The sequence below is a fragment of the Condylura cristata genome, unplaced genomic scaffold, assembly GCF_000260355.1.
Source record: "Condylura cristata isolate star-nosed mole 26May11 unplaced genomic scaffold, ConCri1.0 scaffold00008, whole genome shotgun sequence".
In the NCBI taxonomy this organism is placed as follows: Eukaryota; Metazoa; Chordata; class Mammalia; order Eulipotyphla; family Talpidae; genus Condylura; species Condylura cristata.
Genome location: NW_004567109.1, coordinates 63,033,198 through 63,059,438, shown reverse-complemented (window position 1 = coordinate 63,059,438; position 26,241 = coordinate 63,033,198). Strand labels below are relative to the sequence as shown.

Genomic DNA, 26,241 nt, shown 5'->3' with positions numbered 1-26,241 from the left:
CCCCGAGCGCCCGGAGGCGGCCACAGTCGCGCGGGGGGACGGTGGCCGCTCAGGTTGACGCTGGGGCCAGATGTGCTGTCCCGGGCTCCCCGCCCCCTGACCCCACCCGCGGGCCCGGGCACAGGTGTGCATGGGGCGACCAAGGGCACCTTCGCCACCTTCGCCACCTTCGAGCTGGCGAGGGCCGGGCGGGGACGGGACGGGACCGAGCTAACGGAGCAAGCGCAGCCTGCCGGGCCCTGCCCGGCCCGGCCACTGCACAAAGGAAAGCCTGGGCGGGGGAGGTGCGGAGCTGGTTGGGGGCCGGGCGCCCCGCCCACCGGGGGGGCCTCACCGAGTTGGAGGTGATGGAAAGACGTTCTTTGCCACATGGCAACCGCCGAGTGACTCCTGTTCCTCTCTGGGGTCGCGGAGGAGGCAGGGATGAGTCCTCCCCCTCGACCTGAAAGGGATTGCAGGGACTAGACAGCTAGGTTGGGTGATGCCCAGAGAACCCAAGTACCTGCCTAGGGGGCCCGCTGGGGTACTGCTAGGAAGCCCAGGGATGCTCAGATGTAGAGAGAGCCCCAGGAGGGGAGGGGAGGGGTTGGCTCACCCACTGAGCCCCCAGCCCCAAGGCCCAGAGGCAAGAGGCTCTGATGAGAGGAGCTGGGCTACCCTGTCTTCCCTTTCCAGCTGTTGTCTCCCCTTGATCTGTGGAGGAGAACACCACCTGCTTTGGGGCTCGAGTGCTCTGAGTGGCAGGATAGCCCAGGGGTTCCACACTGCCCCATTCAGGAATTATCCCCCCCATGATTTTCTTCTCATGGAGCAGGTGCAGGTTCCGTTTCCTAGTCTGCTTCTCCCGCTGACAGGCAGGAAACTGAGGCACAGACTGAGGGCAGACCTGAGGGGCCCTACTTGGGCCAGCCGCCCCCCTGTGCTGGGAGGGACACTGACCTGGGGGCTGGAGGAGGGGCTAAAATGACCAGGCATCCATGCCATGGCACTGCAGCACTGGCTGACAGCCAGGCCTGGAGGGATGAAGCAGGAGACGAGCTCGCATGTCCTGCAGGTCAGTCACAGGAGAGGCCAGCACAGGCTAAGTGGGCAGGCTGCCCACTGTTGTCCAGTCACTGATCCTAGGGGGCTGAGATCATAGGAGGAGTTCAGGGCAAGTGGCCGGGTTGGCCTGGTGGAGGGCTATGGGCCCTTCTTGGGGAGGGGCACAGTCCACGCCCCCACCCCCACCATCAACTTCTAGTCTAGGGTGCTACTGTCTACCACCATCCCATTTGCCCCCAATCCCACCCAGAAGCAGAGTTCTGATGTCCCAGGACAGGACCACACAACCACTGCTGGCCCACATCCTGTCAGCAGAGGCCTGGGCTCCCACCATCCAGCAGCATCCATGTGGCCAAAAGGAGTTATTCATCACTAGTGTGCGTCACCCCCCCATCTGGGCTGTGTGTGGGACACACGCAGATGCACACCCGCACCCTCGCACTCCCAAGGGCCAGATAACATTTCATAAAAAGAATGTGAGGATTACATCCTGCAGCACAGGGCATGAGTGCCTGGAACGTCCAGCACAGAAACAAGGGGACCCTGGGGTCTCAAGTCTCAGGGAAGACCCTGCACACAGAGGCCAGAGGAGGGCATCTTGAGTAAGATTGCTGCCTGGACAAAGGGGACTTGCTGCTGCCCTCCCTCAGCTTGCCTTTGAGTGGCAGAGACAGGGCAGGGGGAGCTCTCTTCTAGGTGGTGGGCCTCAAAAATGGATCCCAGCTGGTGCAGGGAGCAGGGCACCCAGGAAGCCAGGTTGTATAGTGGGAAGAGTCAGTGTTGCTGTGGGTTTAACATAACTCACTGTGACTGCACACAGTCCCTGTTCTCGGGTCCTTCTGAAAAGGACTGGTGATACTCAGGGACCTTCCAGTTCTAACATCCTCATGTGGTTGAACTGTCCTCAGCCCATCCCTGGATCTCCCTGGAGCTGCTCCATATGAGCTTCCATGCTTCTCTGCCTCGTTGCTTTCTCTGAGTTTGTGTCAATATCACAAATTCTTGCTGGTGTTGCTCTGGGCTGCTTCCTGAACCCAGATAACAACATACGTGGATTGACTGAGTCGGTCTACCTTTGCCCACCTTGAAAAAGCTTATGGTCTTCCTGGGGGTTGGAGCTGGTGAGACATGTAGAGACATGAGCCCCCTCCTGACTCCTTGGGGCTTCACCAGCTGGCTTCACCAGCTCTTCACCAGCATGATAGCTCTCATGTGTTTGAGGAGTGCTGGTCTGCTGAGACCTGGGGTGGGTTCAGATGCCTTTCATGTCCCTCCAGGGTGTGCTAAGTGCAGGGAGGGTGCAGGTGGGAGGATTAGAGAGAAGGCAGGCTTGCCTTTCTGTGAAGGGAACCACACGTGCAACGTGCAAAGGGTCAAGGGCGGGAAATATCCATAGAACTATTCTGTGTGACCCAGGTTTGCCGTGTGGGTCTGGCTGGAAATGGCAGGCTGAGTGGAACTGAGGGTTGAAGGCCTGCTGAAGGCGTTGAACTTGGCTAAGGTTTCTGTCAGGTAAGGATCATGCATGAACAGAATAGGTGATCAGAGGCGAGCAAGAGAGGATTGAGAAGCAAGACAGTGTTCCGGGGCAAGGAGGGGCCCTCAGTCCTCCCAGGGAGGTGCAATATCAAAAGCCTTGTGGGAACCAGGATCACTGCATTCTGCCTCAGTTCTTGTCTGTGGAGTGGAGAGGGCCCCTTCTCTGAGGGCCCTTTGTTCACAGTGGTGTGTTAAGGCAGTGGACAGGTGGTGAGACAGCTGTGCTGGAAAGCAACTGCTAGAGCTCAGGCCTGGGCAACAGTTGGACCAGGCCCTCCTGGCCCCACAGCCCACCTGTGTCCCTTTCAGGAAAGGGGCTGGGGAGGGGGGGGAATCCCCAGGCCTGGGGAGGGAGGTTGCTGGGTGGGGGTGGGGTATGGACCCTGCCATTTGGCCCTGGCAAGGAAGATTTATTTAGACCTCATGGGGCTAGGCCAGACCCTCCTACCGGCTGGCTTCCCCTCCCCCCTCCCCTCTCTCTCCCTCTCTTCTTCCTCCTTCCCTCCTCCTTTCCTTTTCTCCTTCCCTTCTTCAATTCCTCTTTATCCCTTCCCTGCAGTCCTTTTTCTGGTCTTCTCTTCCTTCCTCCTCTAGTTATTCTTCCACCTCTCCTCCCTTCCCCTTTCCACCTTTCTGTTCCTGCTTTCCTGGTGGCTCCTAGACTCCTTTCTCATAGGGAATGGAAAGGGGCTGAGCACTCCTTAGCCTTCAGGGCCCCTGACCAGTCCTTCCAGTGGGTCTGCAGGAGTCTGCCTTCCCACCAGTGAAACAGATGCTGTGCCTCTGCAACTTAGGAGAAAAGCTGAGGCTGAAAAAGCCAGGAAGGAGAAGGAAGGCTGTTAGGTCAGCTTTCTGGTGAAGCTAACCCAGTCCCAGGAGGCCACAGCTTCAGCCTGGGCGGAGGCGGCCTAGGGGCTGGGCGGCTCCTAGAGCACAGCCACCCAGGGACCTAGTCTGGGCGAGTGACCGAGATGACCTCATCCCCATTTTGGAGAGGCGGAGATTGAGGCCGAGGGCGGGTCCCCAGGGTCCTTTGTGTTCTGGAGAATGCAGCTGGGGTGGGCCAGTCGTGTGCCAATTGCTGGGTTGCCATGGTTACGGGGGGATGCCCAGCGCTGAGCTTGCATTAGGTTCTCTTTCCTCACTCCTCCCTCTCTGAGGGGGGAGGGGCGACGTATGCGCCAGGTAGGTTCCTGGCGACGGCCAATCTGGGATAAGGAGCGTGGTAACCAGGGAACGGTAACCAAGGAACCGTCGCCTTGGAATCTCCATCAGTGCACACCATCACTGGCTTCCTGGCTCGTAGGCTGCCGGAGCCAGGACTCAGAGGATGTGACACCTGGGCTTGCCTGAAGCGAAGCTCTAAGGCAGCAGTTTTGACCCTATGATTACTCCACACCTGGCCCAGGTACCCCCATGCTGGACTCCAGCCAGAAGTGTTACCAATTTTTGTTGTCATGACTACCAGGGAGTTCTGGGCTTAGAAAACCACCCCCCCCCCTTCTAGTTCGCTCTGTGTTCCTCCTCTTCCCCAGAACTGTCCCCACCCAAATTGGCCCTGAGTTTACTGAGCAACTCATCCCTCCCCCCAGGGCTCTGTACACATATGAGGATGGCTCAGATGACCTCAAGCTTGCAGCGTCAGGAGGTAAGAATTCCAGCCATTCCTTTGCCTTCCTCTCTGCCGCCCCCTCCTCGGATTGTTTTCTTCCCCATCTTCCTGGCTCCCGGCCACCTCTCCACTTGCATACAGCAGACCTACACTTGTCTGGCGGGTGTCCTTCCTCTCATCGTTCTTGCACTCCCCAGGGCGGGGTGGCAGGGAATCTTGTTTCCTGGTTGATTATTAGACTGAGCTTCAGAAAGGGAGAGTGACTTGTCCAAAATCACACAGCTAGAAGGGAAGCGGTTGGTCGGGGTGGCCCACATCACCCCCACTTTCTCCAGTGCCCAAGGCTTCATTTTACTTCATGGGCACTAGCACCACTTGAGGCAGGAGGATTTGTGAATATATTCTTCCTCATTCCTACCTCAGAATTAAGCTGAGAGAATTTAAAAGTAAAGCTCACTCCTGCCTATTGTCTTTCTCTCACAATAACCCAGAACTCTGGGACCTCCAGGTCTTAGAGGCCAGAAGACTCTGGGGCGTGTGCTTGCAAAGGAGTCTGCTTTGGGTTCCAGGCCCTTTGTGGATAAGGGTTCAGGAAGGGGGAGTCCTGACACCCTTCTGATTCCCCCAGATGGGGGCTTACAGGAACTCTCGGGCCACTTTGAGAACCAGAAGGTGATGTACGGCTTCTGCAGTGTCAAGGACTCTCAAGCTGCTCTGCCAAAATACGTGCTCATCAACTGGGTATGCAGCTCTGAGCTGGGGAAGGGAGTGGAAGGCCAGAGCAGTCACCATCCACCCCCTGGTACCGCTGGACGGAACCCACTGAACCTGGGAAGAGAGCCAGGGGTCTCAGGCTGCTGTCCCTTAATGTCTTTTACCAACACCTTCTTCCCCGAATGCTTTGCAGGTCGGGGAAGATGTGCCAGATGCCCGAAAATGTGCTTGTGCCAGCCATGTGGCTAAAGTGGCTGAGTTCTTTCAGGTGCAGAGGAGCCTGGTCTCCTGGGGCGGGGCCTGGTCTCCTGGGGCGGGGCCTGGTCTCCTGGGGCGGGGCCTGGTCTCCTGGGGCGGGGCCTGGTCTCCTGGGGCGGGGCCTGGTCTCCTGGGGCGGGGCCTGGTCTCCTGGGGCGGGGCCTGGTCTCCTGGGGCGGGGCCTGGTCTCCTGGGGCGGGGCCTGGTCTCCTGGGGCGGGGCCTGGGCTTCTGGGGTGGGGCCTGGGCTCTGGGGGTTGGCCAGCCGGCCTCAGGGATGGTGTGCTGGGGATGGTGACTGGAGGATGCCATGCTGCCTGAACACCCCATCCTGCCACAGGGCGTTGATGTGATCGTGAATGCCAGCAGTGTAGAAGACATAGATGCAGGCGCTATTGGACAGCGGCTCTCCAATGGGCTGGCACGGCTCTCCAGCCCTGTACTACACCGGCTGCGGCTGCGGGAGGATGAGAATGCGGAGCCAGTGGTCAGTGTTCACCCCCTCCTGGCCTGGGTCCTCACAGTCCTTACCTGTGGGCGTGGAGGCTTTCCGGAGTGCTCTGCCTGCCCTCTGTGCTCATGCTGGGCCATTTTGACTCTGTAGGGCACCACCTACCAGAAGACGGATGCCGCTGTGGAGATGAAGCGCATTAACCGGGAGCAATTCTGGGAACAGGCCAAGGTGGGCCCTGATCCTACCCCATGATCCTGCCCCATCACTCTGGGCTTCTCAACCTGGGTTCCTCCCTTCAGCTGTGTGTCCCACTCCATGTATTCCCACAGCTGAAAAAGCGAGCCCTTTGGCCTGGTGTCCTTAGGGCTCACCCCCTGAACTCTCAGACCTGGGTTGGGGAGGGCGGGAGGCCCAGGGCCAGGTGTCCAGGCCCAAGAGGAGGCCCTACACTGCCTTGGCGCTGGGGGTTGCAGAAGGAAGAAGAGTTGAGAAAGGAAGAGGAGCGGAAGAAGGCTCTGGATGAGAGACTCAGGTTTGAGCAAGAGCGAATGGAGCAGGAGCGCCAGGAGCAGGAGGAGCGGGAGCGGCGGTACCGTGAGCGGGAGCAGCAGATCGAGGAGCACAGGTGGGCCCCACCCTGCCCCGCCCTGGCCAGCGGGCTCCACGTGGTGTCCAGCTGCGGCCTGCCTGAAGGGGGCATGCTCACTTATCATTCCAGGAGGAAACAACAGACTTTAGAAGCTGAGGAGGCCAAGAGGCGGTTGAAGGAGCAGTCTATCTTTGTAAGTTTTTTGTTGGAACTCCCAGTTTCTTGGTCAGAGAAGTGTGGATGGCCCCTGTGTTCCTGGGCCTCATGGGGAGAACAGTGACCTAGAGACAATGCTAGAAATCTGAGTACCTCTGCATGGACACGGGGTGTTCTGGAATATCAGTCCTGCCACCCCATGACACTGGGCTCTGGTTCTGTTTGTGGAAAGAGAACTCCCTAGAAAAGCTTACACTTTAGACAGTCTGCCTTGACCTAGACCGTCACGAGCCAAGCTCCCTCTGCCGACCCTCCACTTAGACAGTGGGCCTCACTGTATCCAAGCGTACATGGATTAAACATGCGTGCTTCCTGTACTTAACAGTCTTGAGGTCTCAACCCCATAACAAAGGCACTGCAGAGCCCCATGAATGACTTGGCTGGTGCTCTGTGCCCTGGTATACAAGTGTGCGGTGTCTCCTTCAGAGGCGCCCCTTGCTCTTGGATACTACCTGAACTTCCAGGCATAGGGATGATCTGTGGATTAACCCTTTGAAAGCAGCGGAGTCCAGTCTTCATGCTTTGAATTGAATTTTAGCCTTCAGAAGTAGCTGAGCATGGAGTGTATCACAGGGTGCGCAATATGGGTCTGTTTGGGATTATGATGGACAGATACCGGGCTGTGGGAACTCAAACTAGTTCTAGGGTTGTCTGGAGACTGGGTGGGAGGAGGGGAGGTAGGACAGCCCTGCAGCTTCTGTCATTTAAGTGACCATTGTGGGGCCCTCCCTGGTGGCACAAGGGGTTAAAGTACAGCACTATGAAACTGTCCGCAGCTACTGCGGACCTCCCCAGCCAGGGAGGTGACCCACATGGTACAGCAGACCCTTCCTGACCTGCCCACTGCTCCTCTCAGCAGAGTCCTTCAATCAGTCCACCTGTTCTGCTCCCCACTCTGTCTCTCTGTCTCTGCTGAACTGTCTCTGCTGAATCCTCCAGTTCTGTATGCATAAGTAAATCTTAAAAAAAAAAAAAGGGACTCCAAGCACATCAGGCCCTGGGTGGGGTGGAGATAATTTGTGGTTGGTAAATTCCATACTCAAGCATTTATTCAGTAAATCCTTGCCACCTCCCTCCCATGTGTAGAGTTGGAAATGTAGAGATCAAGAAGGGCAAGATCTTTTTAAATTAATTTACAATTTATTAAATTTATTTTTAATTGCAGTAAAATGTACCTAACAAAGTGTACCATCTTTTTTATTGTCAACCAAATGTTACTGATTTGCTATTTATTTGCATAGTTGTTTAATTTGGGGAATGTAGCTTCACACCTCCACAAATGTAGACTTCATCATCATAGCTCTTTTCAAGACTGTTTTAGTGGTGTTAAGTATGTTCACATTGTTGTACAACCATCACTACTATTTATCTCCAGATTTTTTCCATCTTCCCAAACTGAAAGTTGGTCCCATTAAACACTAACTACGCCATCCCCTCCCACCCAGCCTCTGGCAAATACCATTCTGTTCACTGTTTCTTTGAATTTCACTACTCTTAAAAAGCTCATGTGAATGAATTATATCATTCCATATTTTTCCTTTTTCTTTTTTAAAGATTTACTAATAAACATAAGAACTGGGGCATAGGCCAGAGGTCGATGGCAGGGGGTGGGGGTGTGTGAGAGGTTTCACTGGTGGCAGAGTGGGGAGCAGAACATGCAGATCTAACTAAATACACTACTGAGAGAAACAGTTGGCAAGACAAGAGAGGTCTGCCACACCATGTGGATCATGTCCCTGGCCGGGGATTGAACCCACCCTACAGTGCCTATGGCTAGCTTTCATCCCTTGCCCCACCAGGGAAGGCCCATATTTTTCCTTTCGTTACTGATTTATTGCCCTTAGTATAATGTGTTCAATATCATCAGAATGCTGCTCCTTTTTTAAGGCTGGTAATACCCTTTGTTGTTGTTGTTTTTAAATTTATTAATTTGTGCACTTAGAACTAGGGTGCAGGCCAGAGGTGCAGGGGCAGTGAGAATATTGACCAGAGACAGAGTGGGGAGCAGAACAGGCAGATTGAAATGCACTGCTAAGGAGAGCAGCGGGAAGGACAGGAGAGGTCTGATGTGCCATGTGGGTCACCCCTTGCCAGGGATCAAACTCACACTGAAGCACATGCAGCTAGTTTCACATTGTTGCACTTTAACCCCTTGGGCGAACAGGGAGGCCCTGTCGTTTGTTTTTAAAGACTTATTTTATTTATGCATTTAAGAGCTGGGGGTGTAGGCCAGAGGTGTGGGGGAGGTGGTGGTGAGAGGATTCACCAGAGACAAAGTGGGGAGCAGAACAGGCAGATTGACTGAACTCTCACTGCTGAGGGGAACAGTGGGCAGGACAGGAGAGACCTGCTGCACCATATGGGTCACCTCCCTGGCCAGGGATCGAACTTGTGCTGCAGTGGCTGTGGATAGCTTCATAGTGCTGAGATTTAACCCCTTGTGCTACCAGTGAGGTCCTGAAAAAGCTTATTTTTATGGAAATGTGACTGTGACAGTGGATTTTCTAACAAACACGTCAGTGTGATGGCTGTATAATCACAGGTCTTGCAAGGAATGTTCCAAATGAGAAACTTTAGGATTTAGAACAGTGAAGTGTTTACTCTTAGCTTAAGAAAGCTTATTCTGCTTACTCTTTTCTAAGAATTGCATTTCTTGTCTGAGTGCCCTTTTTGCTTCAGCTGCCAGGGGGCGCCCATGTATTTGAAAGGACTCAAGTACTCCAGTGCTCTTGACCTTGAGGGTTACTGTATTGCTCTGTGCTGCCCATTTTCCTAACTTATTTTGGTGCTGTTCACATTGTTGGTAGTTTGAATTTTTTTTTTTAAAGATTTATTTATTTGTACATACAGAACTGGGGTACAGGCCAGAGGCTCAGGGGTGGCGAGAGGCTTCACCAGAGACAGAGTGGGGAGCAGAACAGGCAGATTGATGAAGTACACTGCTGAGGGGAGCAGTGGGCGGGTCAGGAGAGGTCTGCCTGGCCATGTGGTCACCTCCGGGGCAGGCGGGAATCAAACTCATGTGGAAGTGGCTTTAGCTTCTCAGTGCAGTGCTTTAACCCGCTGCGCCACCAGGGAGGGCCCGGTAGTTTGAATTTTGTGGTAAGTTGTCTCTGGCCATTTTTTGAACAAGAGAGAGGAACCTTGCAAGATTACTCTAGCAGAGGACAGAGTATCAGCAAAGACTGGTAGATTGTACTTTACGAGAAAGCAAAGCCCTGACTAGAGTGCAGTGGACAAAGATCAGGGGAAAGTTGGGGAGAGAAGAGCAAGGCCAGAGAAGTTTACATTTCATTCATGTAGACACAAAGTTGTAGTTGGAGTGACAGTCGTGAGGAGGGTTACCTAATGCACTATGACATGAAAGGTTGTGGTATGTGCCCTTTTACTTCAGCACCTTAACCTACAGCTTTTTCTTGTCTCATACCAGTCCCTTCTGTCCCATTGGCCACAGGGATACCAAGGGGCAACAGTTAAGAGGCTTTTGGTAGAGTGAGTTCATTTGAGCAGATGTGTACCAGCTGAAACCTTCTGCTGGCCAGGTACCCAGAGACCTGAGTTTTCATTTACTGTCACATTCACTGTCACCCACAGAGGCAGTGCCCACTGCTCCCCTCAGCAGTGAGAGTTCAGTCAATCTGCCTGTTCTGCTCCCCACTTTGTCTCTGGTGAATCCTCTCACCACCACCTCCCCCACACCTCTGGCCTACACCCCCAGCTCTTAAATGCATAAATAAAATAAATCTTTAAAAACAAACGACAGGGCCTCCCTGTTCGCGCAAGGGGTTAAAGTGCAGCAATGTGAAACTAGCTGCATGTGCTTCAATGTGAGTTTGATCCCTGGCAAGGGGTGATCCACATGGCACATCAGACCTCTCCTGTCCTTCCCGCTGCTCTCCTTAGCAGTGCATTTCAATCTGCCTCTGGAGAGCTGATCCCAGAGACAGGGAATTGGGACTATCTGTAGTGTGCCTGGAACACCTCATGGGATCCAACGGCTTCTTCCCAAGAGCCAGTGCTCATGCTCAGGCTGGAAACAAGAAGGGTTAGAACAGGCGGGGGTCAGGCATCCGGAGAGTAAGAGAGTCCTCTCCCAAGCCAAGGCATGGAGGTGGGAAATGGTATGCATATTCTAGGAATTTCGACTACACTGTGCAGACCCTTTGATATCTTCATGTCACAGGGTATGTGGACAAGTCAGGGCGCAGTGGCTAGATACAGCAGGGGGTGGGAATGTGTACCCCACAAAACTAGGGTTGTAGTCCTGAAACATAGTGAAGTGGACATGTGGTACGAGTACGGGGTGGGGTGGACTTGGCGGGCGACAGCATAGCTCTGACTAGTAGCTACTTGGGGGGTGTGGTAGCCCAATGCTGCCAGAGCTTCTGGCATTTCAACAAAGATCCCCATGTTGAACTTTACTGGTTTTGAAGTGTAATGTATTTAAAAACAGGATACCAGCAAAACAAAAATCACGTGTGGGCCATATTCAGCCAATACTTATTGTGGCTCATGGAAGCCTTCCTTTTGAAAAAAATCTGTGTTAGCAACTTGTTATGATAAGATATCAGTAACTATAGTCACTATCCTATACATACATTCCCCAGGATTTAGTTATTTTGTAACTAGAAGTTTGTACTTTCTGACCTCCTTCACCTATTGCCCTAACTGCTAGTCTATTCTCTGTCACTATAAGCTTGTTTTTTTTGGAGGAGGGAGAGGAGTTTAAATTCCACATGTAATTGAAATCATAGTCTCACACTGTATTTCTCATTCTGACGTACTTCATTTAGTATAATGTCCTCAGGATTTGAAGACTTGTCATGTGCCTCACATGTGGCAAGACAGCCTCCTTTTTATGTCTGAGTAGTATTCCACAAGTACCCATTTATCCTTCAGTGGACACAGGTTGTTTCCATGCCTTGGCTAGTATTAATAATGCTGTATTGAGCATGGGGGTGCATACATTTTTTTTGTTTCCTTTGGTTAAATACACAGTGGCTAGATCATACGGCAGTTCTGTTTTTATTTTTGGATCCTCGTTGTCTTCCATAGTGACTACACCAGTTCACATTCCCACTGACAAGAGTGTTAAGGCTTCCCTTTCCTCTCTCTCCTTGCCTATACTTGTTACCTCTTCTTGAAAGTAGTCACTCTGACAGTGATACCTCACTGTGATTTTGATTTGCATTCCTGGATGATTAATAATGTTCAACATCTTTTCATGTATGCCTTCCTTGGTCAGCTGTACATTTTTTTTTTTAAAGATTTATTTATTCGTGCATACAGAACTGGGGTACAGGCCAGAGACTCAGGGGTGGTGAGAGGCTTCACCAGAGACAGAGTGGGGAGCAGAACAGGCAGATTGATGAAGTATACTGCTGAGGGGAGCAGTGGGCGGGTCAGGAGAGGTCTGCCTGGCCATGTGGTCACCTCCGGGGCAGGCGGGGATCGAACTCATGCGGAAGTGACTTCAGCTTCCTAGTGCTGTGCTTTAACCCGCTGCGCCACCAGGGTGGGCCCAGCTGTACATATTTTTTGGAAAATGTCTGTTCAGTTCTTTTCCCTGTTTTTTAATGGGATTGTTTCGTTTGACATTGTGTTCTTAGTATATCTTGAATATTCAGATCATCATTTGCATCTGTCTTTCTGTCTTCTCCCATTCAGTAGGTCACCTTTTGTTTTGATGATGCTTTCCTTTGATGTACAGAAACTTTTTAATTAGAATTAATACCACTTGTTGATTTTTGCTTTTGTTGTCCTTGAGGGATTTTTAAACCAGGGAATATCTGGGTTTTGGGGCCCTCCCCGGTGGTGCAGTGGTTAAAGCACAATGGTTATGAAGCTAGCCACAACCACTGCAGCACAAGTTCAGTCTCTGCCCTGGAGGTGACCCACATGGCACGGCAGACCTCTCCTGTCTCACTCGCTGCTCCCCTCAGCAGTGTACTTCATCAATCTGTCCGTTCTGCTCCCTGCTCTGTCTCTGGTGAATCTTCTCATCATCCCTGCACCTCTGGCCTGTACCCCAGTTCTATATGCATAAATAAATAAATCTTTTTCAAAAATTTACTGTAAAAAATAATCTGGGTTTTGGAAAGGTCCTTTCAGGGTCTATAGAAAACAAAGCAGGGAATAAGAGCAAGGAGGGATAAATGAGGAGGTCTCAGTCATGATGCCATGGTCCAAGGTAGCAGGGTGGGTCCAAGAAGCTTTAGCTATGAAGCAGAGTGCACTCCTGAAATGCGGCGGGTATCCTGTTGAATAGGGGTGAAGGAGCAGGAAGAGCTGAGTTGTGCTCACAGGGAACCTGTGACGGGGAGGAGAAGGGGGCAGAGGGCCATCTCCACCCCTTCATGCCTGATCATGACAAAAATAGGGGATTCCTGTGGGATGGAGTACCCAGGACACATTACTTTTGTTTTCTAGGGTGACCAGCGGGATGAGGAGGAAGAAACCCAGATGAAGAAGTCAGAATCAGAAGTAGAGGTGAGAGCTGTGAAGGCAGGGCTGGTGAGGCTGACGGGACTGCCCTGCCAGGTCCAGCCCGGCCCTCACCCCATCCGTGTGCCATTAGGAGGCGGCGGCCATTATTGCCCAGAGGCCTGACAACCCACGGGAGTTCTTCAAGCAGCAGGAACGAGTCGCGTCGGCCTCTGCAGGCAGCTGCGATGTGCCCTCGCCCTTCAACCACCGACCAGGTAGTCCTGATCCCACTCCCGCCTGACCCCCACCCCTCAGGTGTTGGCTTTGAGCCTCTTTGGGATTCTTTCTCAGAAGGGGAGCCTTGCCAAGGACTCCTTGGAGGATTCAAGGCCATTCATCAAATGTGCTTCCCACCATTGTGCCTCTGGGTGCAGGCCTGAGAAGGGCTGGGGTGGGCCTTACTGGGCCCTGGCCAGAGTAGTGGGTAGTGCTGGAGGCTTTCTGGGCAGCTCTGGCCTGAGTGCAGGCTCCCCCGGGCTACGGGGAGCAGTCCTGTGGGGGTTGAATTAGGTTTTGCTGAAGGGCTGTGGGTGCATGTGGAGTGGGCTCTTGCCCTGGGGCTGAGTTGGAGCAGCCTGGAGCCTGCACGCCTGCACCCAGGGTTTCCCAATGAGATACTCCCTCTGCAGCTTCCGTCTCCCCATAGAGCATCCTTCCACTCTAGCTGCTGGTGTGGGTATGTCTGTCCCTGCCCTGTGCTTGGCCCGGTGCTGGAGATCCAGCTGGGCAGGCTGTCCTGGGCATGTGCTGCTCAGACTGGCTGCGTGGGGGCTCCTTGCTGTGTGTTGCTGGTGCTGGTGGTAGTGGCTTTTGGCTTGAGACTGTGGCCCAGCTTGGCTGAATATACACCTTGGCTGAAGGCAGCTTGGACATCCAGGGCCAGCCCTGGGGGGCGGGTGAGGCCTTGGGGTGGGGGTGACTGACCCTCTCTTGTCCTCTGTCTCTCTCTGTCTGTCTCTCTCGGCAGGTCGTCTGTACTGCCCTTTCATAAAGGCCTCGGACAGTGGGCCTTCCTCCTCCTCCTCTTCCTCCTCTTCCCCTCCACGGACTCCCTTTCCCTATATCACCTGTCACCGCACCCCAAACCTCTCTTCCTCCCTCCCATGTAGGTAGCAGCCCCTGGCCTCGGCAGGGGGGTAAGGAGGGCCCCACTTCCCAGCAGCCCCCCGCCTCACTCCCCCAGTCTGACTGCTGATCTCTGGTGTTTGTCCCCAGAGCAGGTACTGCCTGCCTCTTTCCCCTGGCCCTGGAGGGGCACTGGCCCCCAGGGGCCTGGCTTACAGGGTCTGGAGCTGTGGTCTGGCCCCCCGGGTGCCTGGGGAGCTCCCAGCCCCCACTCAGATTCCAGAGAGGTCCAAGATGGACAGTCCTGGTCCCGCCTGGCTCCTTGGCCATCACTGACCAGCCTCGGGGTTTGTTCCTCAGGCAGCCACCTGGATAGCCACCGGAGGATGGCGCCTACTCCCATCCCCACCCGGAGCCCATCTGACTCCAGCACGGCCTCCACTCCCATTGCTGAGCAGATCGAGAAGGCCCTGGATGAGGTCACATCCTCACAGCCTCCACCACTGCCACCACCACTCCCACCAGCCCAGGGTGAGTGAGGGGCTCTAGCTATGTCAGCCCCTGGTCTGGGAACCCAGGTGGCCATGGAAACCACTCCCCAGGGATCTAGGCCACCCATCACCCACCCAGATCGCTGGTCTGGAAGTGTATTGCGTTAGACCCACGTGAGTCGAGGTCTCTCCCAGGAGCGGGCAACTTACTCTAGGTAAAAGGGCAAGGGGCCCAGTGGTATTGGGAAGTCTCCATTTTCCAGCTTCCAGTGAGTGGGTGGGCAGGGTACTGGAAGGTAGCTGCCTAGTGTCTGTAGCCTTCTCTGAGGGAGAGCTGATCCCTGTCTCCCCCATCTGTGCTGTGACAGAGACCCAGGAGCCCAGCCCTGGCTTGGATAATGAAGAGACCAGCAAGGAGGCCAGAGCGGTAGCCCCTCAGGCCTGGGCCAGCCCTGTGGAAGAGCCCCCTCAGGCACCAGAGCCTCCCAGGGGTCCGGGCAGCCCCACGGAGGACTTGATGTACATGGCATCTCCTGAGCAAGCTGTCCTGGCTGCACCTCTGGAGCCTGCCATGGCCAACACCCTGGCAGCTGACACCATTGAAACCACCATTGCCGCTGCTGACACCGCTGTTGCCAACACTGTTGCCCCCGCCGCTACCAGCCTCATTGACCTATGGCCTGGCAATGGGGAAGGGGCCTCTGCACCCCATGCTGAGCCCAGTGCTCCTGTTCTACCCTCGGATGCTGAGGTCACTCTGGCAGAGGTACCCCTGCTGGACGAAGTGGCTCCAGAGCCACTGCCGCCAGTAGGTGAAGGCTGTGCCAATCTTCTCAATTTTGATGAGCTGCCTGAGCCGCCAGCTACCTTCTGTGACCCAGAGGAGGAAATAGAAGGGGAGCCCCTGGTTGCTTCCCAGGCTCCAACTCTGCCTTCAGCTCTAGAAGAGTTGGATCAGGAGCCAGAGCTGGAGTCAGAGCCCCACCTGCTGACCAATGGCGAGACCACCCAGAAGGAGGGGACCCAGGTTGGGCAGGGGCAGCTTAGTAGTGGGGGGCTGGGAGTCAGGGCTGGTGCAGGGAGTGGACCCTGCATTCCTGGGACTTGCAGCAGTCCCTCCCCTATTCTCAGTGACCCACATAATTAGGGGAAGCTCCTTTACCATCCCTTTCCCTGGGCCAGCTATGCTTTTGTTCCCAAGGTAGGCATCTGTTTCCTTGGCAACTGCTGCTGGAATCACTGGTTGCTAGAGAAACCAACCCAGGCCTGGTAGGTCAGCCTTAGTCCTGCTGGGTGGGGCCCAGTGACCTGGTGTTTTCCTCCAGCAGGCCAGTGAGGGGTACTTCAGCCAATCACAGGAGGAGGAATTTGCCCAATCAGAAGAGCTGTGTGCAAAGGCTCCACCTCCTGTGTTCTACAACAAGCCTCCAGGTAGTACTGGGGATGGTGATGGGAAAATTTCAGGTGGGGATGCTGGGTTTCAGCTGTGAGCAAGTAGCCCCCAGCTGCACGCTAACAGTGAGCACAGAGCTCCCAGAGTTGGCTGACAGAACCGTCTACTGGGCCATCTCCTTAACCCACCTTTCTTCCCAACTCCCCAGAAATCGACATTACCTGCTGGGATGCAGACCCAGTACCTGAAGAAGAGGAGGGCTTCGAGGGAGGTGATTAGCCGAGGCGCCAGCAGGCTCAGGCTGCCCTTGCCAAGGCCGCCCACCTGTGCCGGCCTGCGGCCAGACGGCCCATCACGTCTGCACTTGCAGCAGCTCCGCCTGGCACCCACTCCGGATCCGGCCCTGGCCGGGACGTGGCCGCTTCCCTACCCACAGGGCCCAACTTTTACAGCTTTTCTCTTTTTTTTAAAGTTGATAGGAGACTTCTTGTACAGTTGACTGGTTTTCCTCCCGTTGGTAGTTGAGACGCTGTTGCAGATTCCACCCCCTCCCGCCCGGTCCTGATTGTAGCTCTTAGTCCTCCCTGCTCACTCAGCTGGCGGGGGTGGAGGCCTCACCCTGCTTGGGGCCTGGCGTGGGGGGAGCTCTGGTGGGAAAATGTCCCCCACCTCTTTCCTAGTTTTATGTTTCTTGGAAAAATAATCACTTTGTATTCTCTGTCCAGGGCTTCAGATATTTTGCACGAATTTTAAAACATGGCAATAAATGGCTCGTGGGCTCTGGCTCCCTGGGACCCCTTCCCCGCCCTTCTCCTGACCCTTTCCTGCCTGGCCCAAAGGAAGTAGCAGGCCCAGCTGGGGCCCCCCAGCTCCCCAGCCCTTTCCTGCCCCCTCCTGCTGGGCAGGTCCCAGGCTGGAGGCCCTAGGTGAGATTCAGGTCAGGGCTATGGGTGGGGCCTAGGGCTTGGGTGTCCCTTCCCCAACTCTTCCCTCTTTGCTTGGGTTCCTTTTTCACGTTCCATAACTGTTTTTTGGAAAGCACAAACTTCTGTAACGGGTCGTGCTCATGTCTGTTAATAAAGAAATCCAGATCCCTTCGGGCCTGGTGCTCCCGGCCTCCAGGGGCTGTTCTGGGGTGGGCCACTCCTTCCCACCCCTATAACACCTTCCCCCCGACCCCATCCCAATTGTACCACTTGGGCAGAAAGACAGTGCTTTTCCTCAGTGAAGTCAAGGGCAGGGAAGGTGGGGTTGAGGTCCCAGGGGAACCATCCTTGGTTTGAAGGTTGACCCCAGGTGTTAATTCTGTGCTTTCGGGTCAGCTTGTAGACAAAAAGTGTATTCTGGTTGTGTTCCACTGGTGGCACGCTTGGCCACCAGAACCTTTTTGGGAGCAAACAGTGCGTGCCCCCTCCGCTTGTACCAAACCAGATCACACACCTTTATTATCCTCAAAATGTAACAAACGGGGTAAGAAATCCCTCCCTCCCTTCCCCCCCTCCCCCAAGTCTAAGGGAAGCATTTAAAAAGCCCCGCAGTCAGGCCAGGAGTCCGCGGGTGGGCCCCGCCTCTAAACGGCTGTAGTCCTCCCGAACAAGGGGATGGAGACCGGCAGGCGCCAAGCTCCGTGCTCCAGGGGCTCCCGGCTGCTGAGTTCCGAGTCGGTCCAGCTGGGGAAGACCCGGCGGCCGCGGTCCGCCTGCAGGCAGAGCGCAGGGCAGGGCGGCGCAGGCCGTGGGGCGCTGGGCAGGTGCAGGGCGGACGTGTAGCCCCGGTCCAGGAAGAGCGGCTTGTAGCTGGGCGGCGGCTGCTCCTGTTTCTCGGAACTGTCGCGGCGGCTCAGAAAGGGCGTGACGATCTTGCGGTAGAGGCCGCGCGTGTCCGTGAGCACCTCGCTGTAGGGCGGCGGGGGCTCGGCCATCAGCACCGCCTCTTCGTAGCACGGGGGCTTGGACATGTCCGATTCCGCTGCGGAATGAGAATTGGCCCCAGTGGCAACCAGCTCCCAGCCTCCCTCGGAGGCGTGTGCCAGCTGCCAACCCCAGACCCAGCCCGCTTCCTCCACCTAGGTTATCCGGGAAGCTGTCCAGAAAAAGCCTCGCTGGTCAGCAGCGAGCCTGCCCCGCTGCCGAGACCCCGGCTCACCCAGGGAGGCCCTGGTCGCCCCCTGGCGCGGGTCGGTACTTACCTTGGCGCGGGTAGCTCCAGGGCCGCGGCGGCACCGAGAGGTGTGGCGGCGGCGGGTGCGGAAGCGCGTGGTGGTGTGCGTGCGGGTGCGGGTGCGGGTGCGGCGGCGCGGGCCCGTGGTGCAGCAGAGGGTGCACATGCACGTGCTGATGCGCGTGCGCCGGCACCTCGAGGCGGCCGCGGTGCGGTGGCGGCGGCGGTGCCAAGCCCGGGGGACTCCCCGCCAGGCTGCCCTCCAGCTCCAGGGGCTCCAGCTCCAGGGCACGTAGGTTCTGCTCACGTAGACGCTCCTCCTGGCGCCGTTTGAGGCGGCGGCGCAGGAAGCTGCAGAAGCAGCAGAGTAGGACGATAAGACCCCAGATGAGCCAGAAACCCGCAAAGCACGTAAGGAACGTGTAGGTGCCCTGGGACATAACCATGGCGGCGGCGGGTCCTCGGCTGCTTCACTGGACACAGCGCTCCTCCACGTGGCCCCGGACCCGCGCCACGCTCCCAGGTGCCGCCAGCGTCACTCCGGGACCCGCGGCCGGGGGCTGCCCGCGGCGGGGCTCAAGACTTGCGCGCGTCGGCGGGGGACAGCAGCAGCGGCGCCCGCTCCTTCCCATGGCGCCGGCGGGTGCGCGGCGTGCTTCACCCGGGGCCGCGCGGGACCTGTGGGGCAGACACGGGCGCGGTGAAGGGCTGATGCATCCCTCGACGACTTCCCTGACCGCCTGATGCCCTGCGCAGTCCCGGGGAAGCCGCCTCTGCGGGAACCCCGAGCTCTCCAGGGGCCCGGTGACATCATCGGGGAGGATGACGTCACGCCTCGAGGTTTCCCCGGCAGGGTTTTCCCGGATCTGAGACCCGGGAGCCGCTGCAGCTGAACCGCGGTGCAGAGGGGACGCCAAGGGCCAGAAGAGGGCGCGCGAAGGTCGGACTCGGCTCAGTGAGCCGAAAATTGCCTCCCACATGCCCTGTCCCCCGGCATAGGATCCCCCAGCTCAGCAAGGGTGTAAGAGACCCGGGGGCAGACTTCCCCAGGAAGCCGAAGAGGAGTGTCGGTGCGCTTGCTTTGCGGTGGGGAATGCTGGTCTACCTGGAGCCCCAAAAGCACTGCGCTGGTGCCCAGCTTCAGCTTTGTGCATATGCCTGGCAGTCCTGGCACTCTAGACCATGTATGCACTCCCATTGCCAGCTGCCCCGAGTCCTGGAACCTTGCGCTTGCAACAAGGCCTCTCCGTACTCGCCGGGGGGGTTGGGAAGTGGGGGGTGGGGGGGGCCTGGGCATGAGGTTCTGGCTGCTACTGCGCGCCACCAGCCACCAACTCTGCCTTTGTCTGTGCCGCCAGGCGTGGGCAGCTCCCTCTCTTCCCTTCCTCTAGGCGCCTCCGCCCGCCAGATCCCAGCTCCTTCGTGGCTTCCAGTGCTTCCTACCCTTCCATGCACCCCCACTTGGCCTTGTGCTTCTAGCTCCATCACTTTCCCTCAATTTTTTTAATACTCCCTAGTCCTGCATCATCCAAAATGGGCAGCTCTGGTTCAAGGGAAACTTGTATAGGAGGGGCCCTTGCCTGACTGCTGGCAGAACAGAAATGAGCCCTTCCGGAATATCTTACTTACCCAGGGACTTTAACACAAAACCCTTGTGGTAACTGGAATATTCCTACTTTGTAGATGAGGGAAAGGGGAAAGCAATTAGCTGTGTTAGCAGTTAGCAAAGATGTAATTTGAACCCAAGTCCAGCCAATGCCCTAGCATGGAGTGGGTGAGAGCTGCTGCTTGAGCTTTTGGGGCCCATCCAGGAGCCCCACAGACATCCATCCTTAGATGTCCAAAGGTGCACACACACGTAGCTCCTGGACTGAGCTGTCTTAGTCTGGGAGCAAGCTGGGGGGAAGCCAGGCCATAGATCACGCCACACTTCTCCCCAGATGGCTCCTGTCTGACTCTTTGGTTGCCTTGTGTCATGTGCCACTTGGTGCTTGTGCCAGTCTCTTTCTCCGGTGCCTGCGTTCCAGAACAGACAATGGCAGGAACAATAGCTCCACCCGCCCCCTCCACAACCCCACCATGAGGCTGCCATGGCGACGCAGCCCAGATAGAAACACGATGCTGCCAGTCACTGGGAGTTAATTAAATCTGTTGTTCTCCTTTTCTTGAGCCCACAGGAATTTTCAAGAATGCTCTGAGGAAGCTGATATTAACTGGAGGGCTTGTAGGCCTATGGGTCGCAAAAGCATATTTCTGGGACTGGAGGTGATGGGATTTAACCGAATTAGAGAAATCTTAAGGACAACCCATTGCATGTCAGGCCTATTCTAGGCCTTTTACACACATTCATATGATCTTCAACACCATCTGCTCCCTAGAGGTCCTACCCATGAGACAGATTAGAGAGGCTCACAGGAGGAAATGACCTGCCCTACGTCACACAGCTAATAAGGAGAGAAGCTAGAATTTAGACTGTATTGAAATTCAAAATCCAGGTAAAACCTCTCCCCTACCTGCTGAGATGGAAATGAAAAGTCCGGTGTCTGTGAACACTCAACACATGAGGACTTGGCCGCCCTGGGTCAGTGGGGAGACAGGCCGGCTTACAGCCAAAAGGGCCCTTCCTATTCCTTCCCTCTAAGGCCCTGGAGCTTCAGGTTACCCGATCCTCAGTCAAGAGTGGAAAAAAGGCTACAGGGTGAAGGAGCAATGGAATGGCAGCTCCAAAATAAGTTTGGACAGGGACTGGCCATTAAGGCAGGCCATACCCAAGACCTGGTGATACCGCTGTGGCCTCTCAGCCAGGAGGCAGGCTGCATTTTACAGCCTAGGCAGGATGGGTTCAAAAGAAGCACTCTCTTGTGTGAGGCCTCAAACTGAGTTGCCCCATGACCCACTCTGGCCTCAGTGCTCAGTTTGAGGGTGTGTGTGTGTGTTGGGGGGGCTGATGTTCAATATTCCCTGCCACATACTGTGGCTTCACTCAGTGGTGCTATGACAGCCCCAGAGGGTTAGTAGAATCCTGCTTTGATCTAGCCCCTGAAATTTTCAGGTCACCAATTTTCAGTACAGTCTCATCTATCCCACAAGATTCATCATACACACACACACCAAAATTTTTTAGACCAGGCTTCGCAAAATCCCCCCAAACAGCAGTCCCTTCAGCCCTCCAAACCTCTATGCAGGCCCCTGCCTACAGCTGGAGAGCCGTGCAGACACAGACCCTGTCTGGCAGTCTCTTGCTCAAAGCTACCCCTGTCTCCTTCATAGCAAATACCTGCCACTGGGTCACTGGGCCAACTCCAGCCGTGCCCGTGTCCTTCAGATAGATCCATCCTTAAGTTTGCCATTTCTTTATTTGCTTTCTGTTTCCTCTTCTTTTCTTACCTTCTTGCAAGTTATTGGAACATTTTTTTATAGTTTATTTTTACATCATTTTGTATTGGAACATTTTTTAAGGACTATCTATATATTTTAGGACTATTTCAGCCTACACACTCCCTTGGAACAGAACAGGGAGATGAAAGCAAGACCCAGTGGAGTGATCTTTAACCTCCAGACTCTTAGTTTCTCTCCAGTGACCCTGATGAAGGTTGTGCTAATCCATTTCAACAGTGAGGAGCCATCTAACAAAATTAGCTCTAATGATAGTGACCTCTGGCCAGGGATGCAGAGACATGTGTATCCACGGTGCTCCCTGCCTAAGGGCCATCACCACTCAGTTCCTGCATTTACCCTATGAAGGTAGGTAAAATTCTTTCCATTTGACAGAGGAGAGACTGGACTCAAAGAGAGTAAATCTGAGGTCACAGATCTCTCATCCTAGGACCCAGGGCACCCTTGTGAACACCTACCCTATCACCTCTGTGCACCAAGACCCCAAGTAACCCACACTTAGACTCTGGTCCTTTACCTCTGCCAGAGACCCACCATTCACTCCATCTTGCCAACTCCTGTGCTTTCTACACAAGGTGTGGTTTCCCCTCACTTTCTGTCCACTTCCTTTGGCTTCCTTTGTCACTGAGCTGGCCAGGCACCATCATCCAGGTTTCCATTACCTTTCTTAGAACTGCTCTCTCTACTTCCATGCTGTATCCTGCTCAACCTGCCCACTTCACATTGCCCATTTCACCCAGGCTTCACCGTGGGAAGGGCGTCCCCGACTACTTCACATCCCAGGGCTGGATGAGCAGCCCCGTGACATCATGGTGTGCCGTTGTGGCCTGTGTTCAACATCTGGCACAGTTACCCAGTCACCACTCATGGAAGGAGTGGCTGGTGGTGACCAGTTATCTGGCAGTAAGACAGGGAATACCTCAAGAGCTGGGTCTGTATCTGGTTCATTCCTGGAAATGTCAGCCAGTCATCAAAATGACAGCACCCAACTCTCAGCCCTGCCTGGTGGTCTGTAAGCCAGCAGAGGACTGGTCCATCTAGGTGGGTAAAAGGAAAGGACTGCGTGCAGGTGTGGGTAGGGCTCTGGCCAGCAGTGGATGGGAGGCTGGAGCTGCTGGTCAAGTGAAGGGCAGGGATCAGGCGGGGTGGGGTGGGGAGGGTGGCTGCTACCTGTGCTGCATGCCCTGTACATGCCAAGCCCAAGCCCAAGTGAGGAGGCTGCTGGCTCAGGCCCACACAGCAGGTGGTAGGGAGCCCAGGTGGACTGCACAGTCACTCTTCTGGCAAGGAGGGCATTTCGGGGAGGCGTTGGTGACTTTTTATACTCCTCCACACCAGCACAGATGAACTGAGGCCAAAACAACAGGGCAGGAGTTGTCCCGGCCACCAGTACGCCAGGCCTGAGATGACGAGACTCCCTTTGGAAGGTGAGCCACAGCCTCAGCTCACAGCTCTCACAGGCAGCACCTCTGTGACCCAATCCTGGCACTAGGCTGGGAAGCCAGGCCTTGGGAAGCTGCAAACAGGACAACAGACCAGTCCTCATGGGTTTGTGGGCAGACAGGCCTTACTTGGGTCAGTGTCATCATGCTCAGCTCTGGCACTGATACCAAAGACCAAACCCTGCATCCGCTCACCTACTGCAGGCACAGTGACCTGTCCCCTCCAAGGAATATGGTCACACTGGGTCAGGGGGAAACATCAATACCCTTTTCTGAGGGACAGCCTGGTAAAGCCTACAGAACACTGAAGGGGAACCATGGGCTCAAGTCCTGCTTCCTCCCTAACTAAGCTGTTGACTCCATCCTGGTGGCTACTCCCAAGCTGAGCTGAAGTTTCTTCACCCTAAGGCGGGCATGAGACAGTGCGATGATGCCAAGGGATGAGGGATGTGAAAGTGCTTCAACACCAGCATATGCAGCTGCACATGGCACACCCAATGCCAGCACCTCAAGAGGCGCCAATGTGGAACCCAGTGGAGATGCTACTTATATGCCAGCCTGGGGGTGAGCCAGCCAAAGCTGTGGTCACTTTATCAGGGACCAGAGGTCTCAGGACCCAGTTCAGGGATGCACTTTGTTGGCCTACAGCCAATTTTTAAAAAACATCCTGACTAGTTGCCAACATTTAAAACACAAATTTTACACAAATGTCTGGATTTTCTAGCCCAATATTTAAAAGCTGAACAATGCAGTCATTTGTCCCAAGCCCACACTCACACGGTGACACAAACTGCAGCCCAGCAGCTTCCTTGACTACTTCACTCATCCTATTGCCTCCACGGCTCTGGGGAATTTGGGTTTCTAACACCTAAGCTATACTGAGCACCTATAGGGGCCGCCAGCATGGGCTCAGTTTTGCTAATTGCTTCTCCTATACCCAGGGTTACAAGGTGATCAGACCAGAGAGCCCACACACCAAGGACTAAGGCTTGGGCTCTAGGGGGTTGAGGTACCGAATCTCCCCCCAGAAAGAGAATATAGAGTGGGAGGTCAAACAGTCAGGGGGAGGACAAGAATCTGGGTGAATTTTCTGGAAATATGTAGTAAGGCCTGAAGAGTTTCTTCATTGGAGAAAATGTGGGAAAAGGTTAAGAATCTTCTTCTAGAACGTTCCACAGTTCTCTTCTGCCTGGATTACAGGAGCTATTATGCTGAGCAGAGAAACCTCCACTGGGAATCTAGCTCCACAGTTTCCTAACTGTGCGACCTTGGGTAAGTCACTTAACCTCCCTGAGCTTGGGAGTCTTTATCTCTAAAATGGGGATAATAAACTTACCTTGCACCACTGTGGTAAGGGTTAGGAGATAATGAATGCAGGGCAGTCAGCACAGGTCTCAAACAGAGCAGGAGCAGAATGAAAGGAGCCTGGGAATAACTCCAAAGGCTCTCCTGCCTGTGGGAGACAGCCTGCCTTAGGGACCACCTATCTATGCGCATCTGATGTCCTCATGTGTCGGCTCTCTGGTCTGATCACCATGCAGCCCTGGGGATAGGAAAAGCAATTCACAAAACTGGGCCCATGCTGGTGGCCCCTATGGGTGCTCAGTATAGCTTAGATGTTAGGAACCAAATACCCCAGAGCCGTGGGGGCAGTAGATGTTCACAGCAATGTCACCAATGTCCAGGACACCTCCCTGGATAAAGGAAACCCAAGGATGGCTGTTACCATTGGGACGCTGGGTCCAAGGAGGCTTGTAGTCAGGCTTGGCATCTGCTGAGTCAAGCCCAGAGAGCTGGCAAAAGGGCAATTTCTTTCCCTAGTATGCTGCTCACCGAGGGGAGGTGGGGAGGGGAGCCAGGGGTCATTTCCTCTGACTCAGCGGCCACTCTTCTCCCAGAGGAGCTCCTCTGGAGGACAGGGCATCTCCATGTGGTGCTGGCCTGCTGGCCGGCCAACCTGCACACCACCCAACAGTCTGGGCTTTGTGCTCAGACAAGAAAGAGACACTTGTGATGGAGGGACAATGGGCTGGGGCGCTCCGGTTTGGCCTGGGCTTCGGCTTTCCTGGATCAGCAATGTCCTTTCCTCTGCTCCTGCCCACGTTGCTCCCACCCCTCCCCAAGAATGGTGGCTTGGAACTGGGAGCAGAGACCCACCGCCTGCAGGGTGAGTCGCGGTTTGGCATATGCCCTGGCCATGAGGAACAGGGATGAGTGTTTCTTTCTTCTCTCTGGTAAGGAACATGGCCTCCGGGGAACCTAGGTAGGGTCAGCCCATTTGGCAGGCCAGTAGTGGTGATGGTGGTGGTGGTTGGGCACAGACCCTGGGCCCAGCCTCCATGCCTCCTCTCCCGCAGGCCGCCCCCATATTTGCAGCCACCCCAGGAGCCCTGCTGCGACGACTGCAGCCACGTGGGAGCCAGCTCGTGCCCACTGGGCTGTCCCCCCCCACCCCCACCTTCGACGGGCTATAGAGGTAGGCACCCCCAGGGCTAGAGGAGCTTGGTTCCCCCACCGGGGGAGGGGACTCCCCGCACCCCCTCGCCCCGGGGGCTGCGGCCCCGCGTGGGGTGGGGGTAGGGAAGGGGTAGGAGGGGGCGTCGCCGCCCCACAGCCGCGTTGCTGGGGAGCGCAACCCCGTTGCTGTGGCAACCGTTTCCAAGCGAACCGGTGGCGGCTCGCGCCCGGCTCTGGCTCTCTCGCTCTCTGGCGCCCTCCCTCTCCCTCCCTTCTTTCCTCCCTCTCTCTAGAGTGGGCTGCGAGAGGGGCTGGCCGGGGCGGGGGTCCGGGGCGGCGACCCCCGGCCAAGGCGCCGAGGATCCCGTGGGGAGGGGCTCAACCCAGGACCATGTTCCACCCGCGCTCCGTGCCCGCCGGCCCGCTGCCGCCTCCGCGGTACTCACGGGCCCAGGCATCCTCCTCGAGCTCGTCCTCCTGGCTCGGGGCGAGCGGCGCGGGCCCAGCGGACAGAGCCCCCGGCCTGGGGGAGGCGGCGGCGGCCGGGGGAGCAGACTGTGGCAGCGAAGGCAGCTCCCAGCGCTGGGCTGGAGCGCGGGGCGCGCACGGGCGCGTACACGGCGCGTCCCGAGCTCGGCGTGCGCGCGCGCGGCAGCCGGTAGCGGGCCCCACCCCCAACCACTCGCGGACGGCGAGGCAGACCCGGGAAGCACCGAGGGCCCGGCGCGTCGGGCGAGTCTGCCGCGCCCAGACTCCGCGCGCCGGGCTCACCCTGCACAGGGACGCACGCTCCACGCCACACAGCTCCTGGCCTGTCCGGACGTGGGCACCGCAGGCACCCGGGGCCCGCAATGGGCATAACACAGGATGCTCAGTTAAGCAGCTCAGATCAAAAACCCCCGACCCACAACAGCTCAACCCGGAAG

The 26,241-nt window shown here is 55.8% G+C and overlaps 2 protein-coding genes across 2 annotated transcripts in view; one reads left to right on the top strand and one right to left on the bottom strand.

The window, feature by feature from the left end:
* Positions 1–16,960, top strand: part of DBN1 (drebrin 1) — a 23,265-nt gene extending 6,305 nt beyond the window's left edge. Inside the window, exons 2-16 of the mRNA XM_012722143.1 lie at positions 2,499–2,556; positions 4,176–4,231; positions 4,824–4,936; positions 5,103–5,177; positions 5,507–5,653; positions 5,771–5,848; positions 6,094–6,245; positions 6,339–6,402; positions 12,855–12,914; positions 13,003–13,126; positions 13,879–14,016; positions 14,337–14,507; positions 14,836–15,494; positions 15,796–15,898; positions 16,069–16,960. Of these exons, the coding sequence (XP_012577597.1) occupies positions 2,499–2,556; positions 4,176–4,231; positions 4,824–4,936; positions 5,103–5,177; positions 5,507–5,653; positions 5,771–5,848; positions 6,094–6,245; positions 6,339–6,402; positions 12,855–12,914; positions 13,003–13,126; positions 13,879–14,016; positions 14,337–14,507; positions 14,836–15,494; positions 15,796–15,898; positions 16,069–16,139 (2,069 nt within the window). The 3' untranslated portion in view covers positions 16,140–16,960. The remainder of the gene's footprint in view (positions 1–2,498; positions 2,557–4,175; positions 4,232–4,823; positions 4,937–5,102; positions 5,178–5,506; positions 5,654–5,770; positions 5,849–6,093; positions 6,246–6,338; positions 6,403–12,854; positions 12,915–13,002; positions 13,127–13,878; positions 14,017–14,336; positions 14,508–14,835; positions 15,495–15,795; positions 15,899–16,068) is intronic.
* Positions 16,961–17,277: 317 nt separating this feature from the next.
* On the bottom strand, positions 17,278–25,915 carry PRR7 (proline rich 7 (synaptic)). Its single transcript, XM_004679268.2, has 3 exons — positions 25,762–25,915; positions 18,049–18,698; positions 17,278–17,828 (listed from the first exon to the last, which is right to left on the bottom strand). The coding sequence occupies exons 2-3, from the start codon at positions 18,464–18,466 to the stop codon at positions 17,431–17,433; spliced, it is 816 nt and encodes a 271-aa protein (XP_004679325.1). The 5' UTR covers positions 18,467–18,698; positions 25,762–25,915; the 3' UTR covers positions 17,278–17,430.
* Positions 25,916–26,241: the final 326 nt, after the last annotated feature.

What these genes read in the sequence shown, in the direction of transcription:
- PRR7 (XM_004679268.2), bottom strand. Translation starts at nt 18,466, where the DNA reads ATGGTTATGTCCCAGGGCACCTACACGTTCCTTACGTGCTTTGCGGGT. An exon ending in CTGGAGCTACCCGCGCCAAG is followed by an intron (nt 17,829 to 18,048) that starts GTAAGTACCGAC and finishes CTCATTCCGCAG; the next exon opens with CGGAATCGGACATGTCCAAG.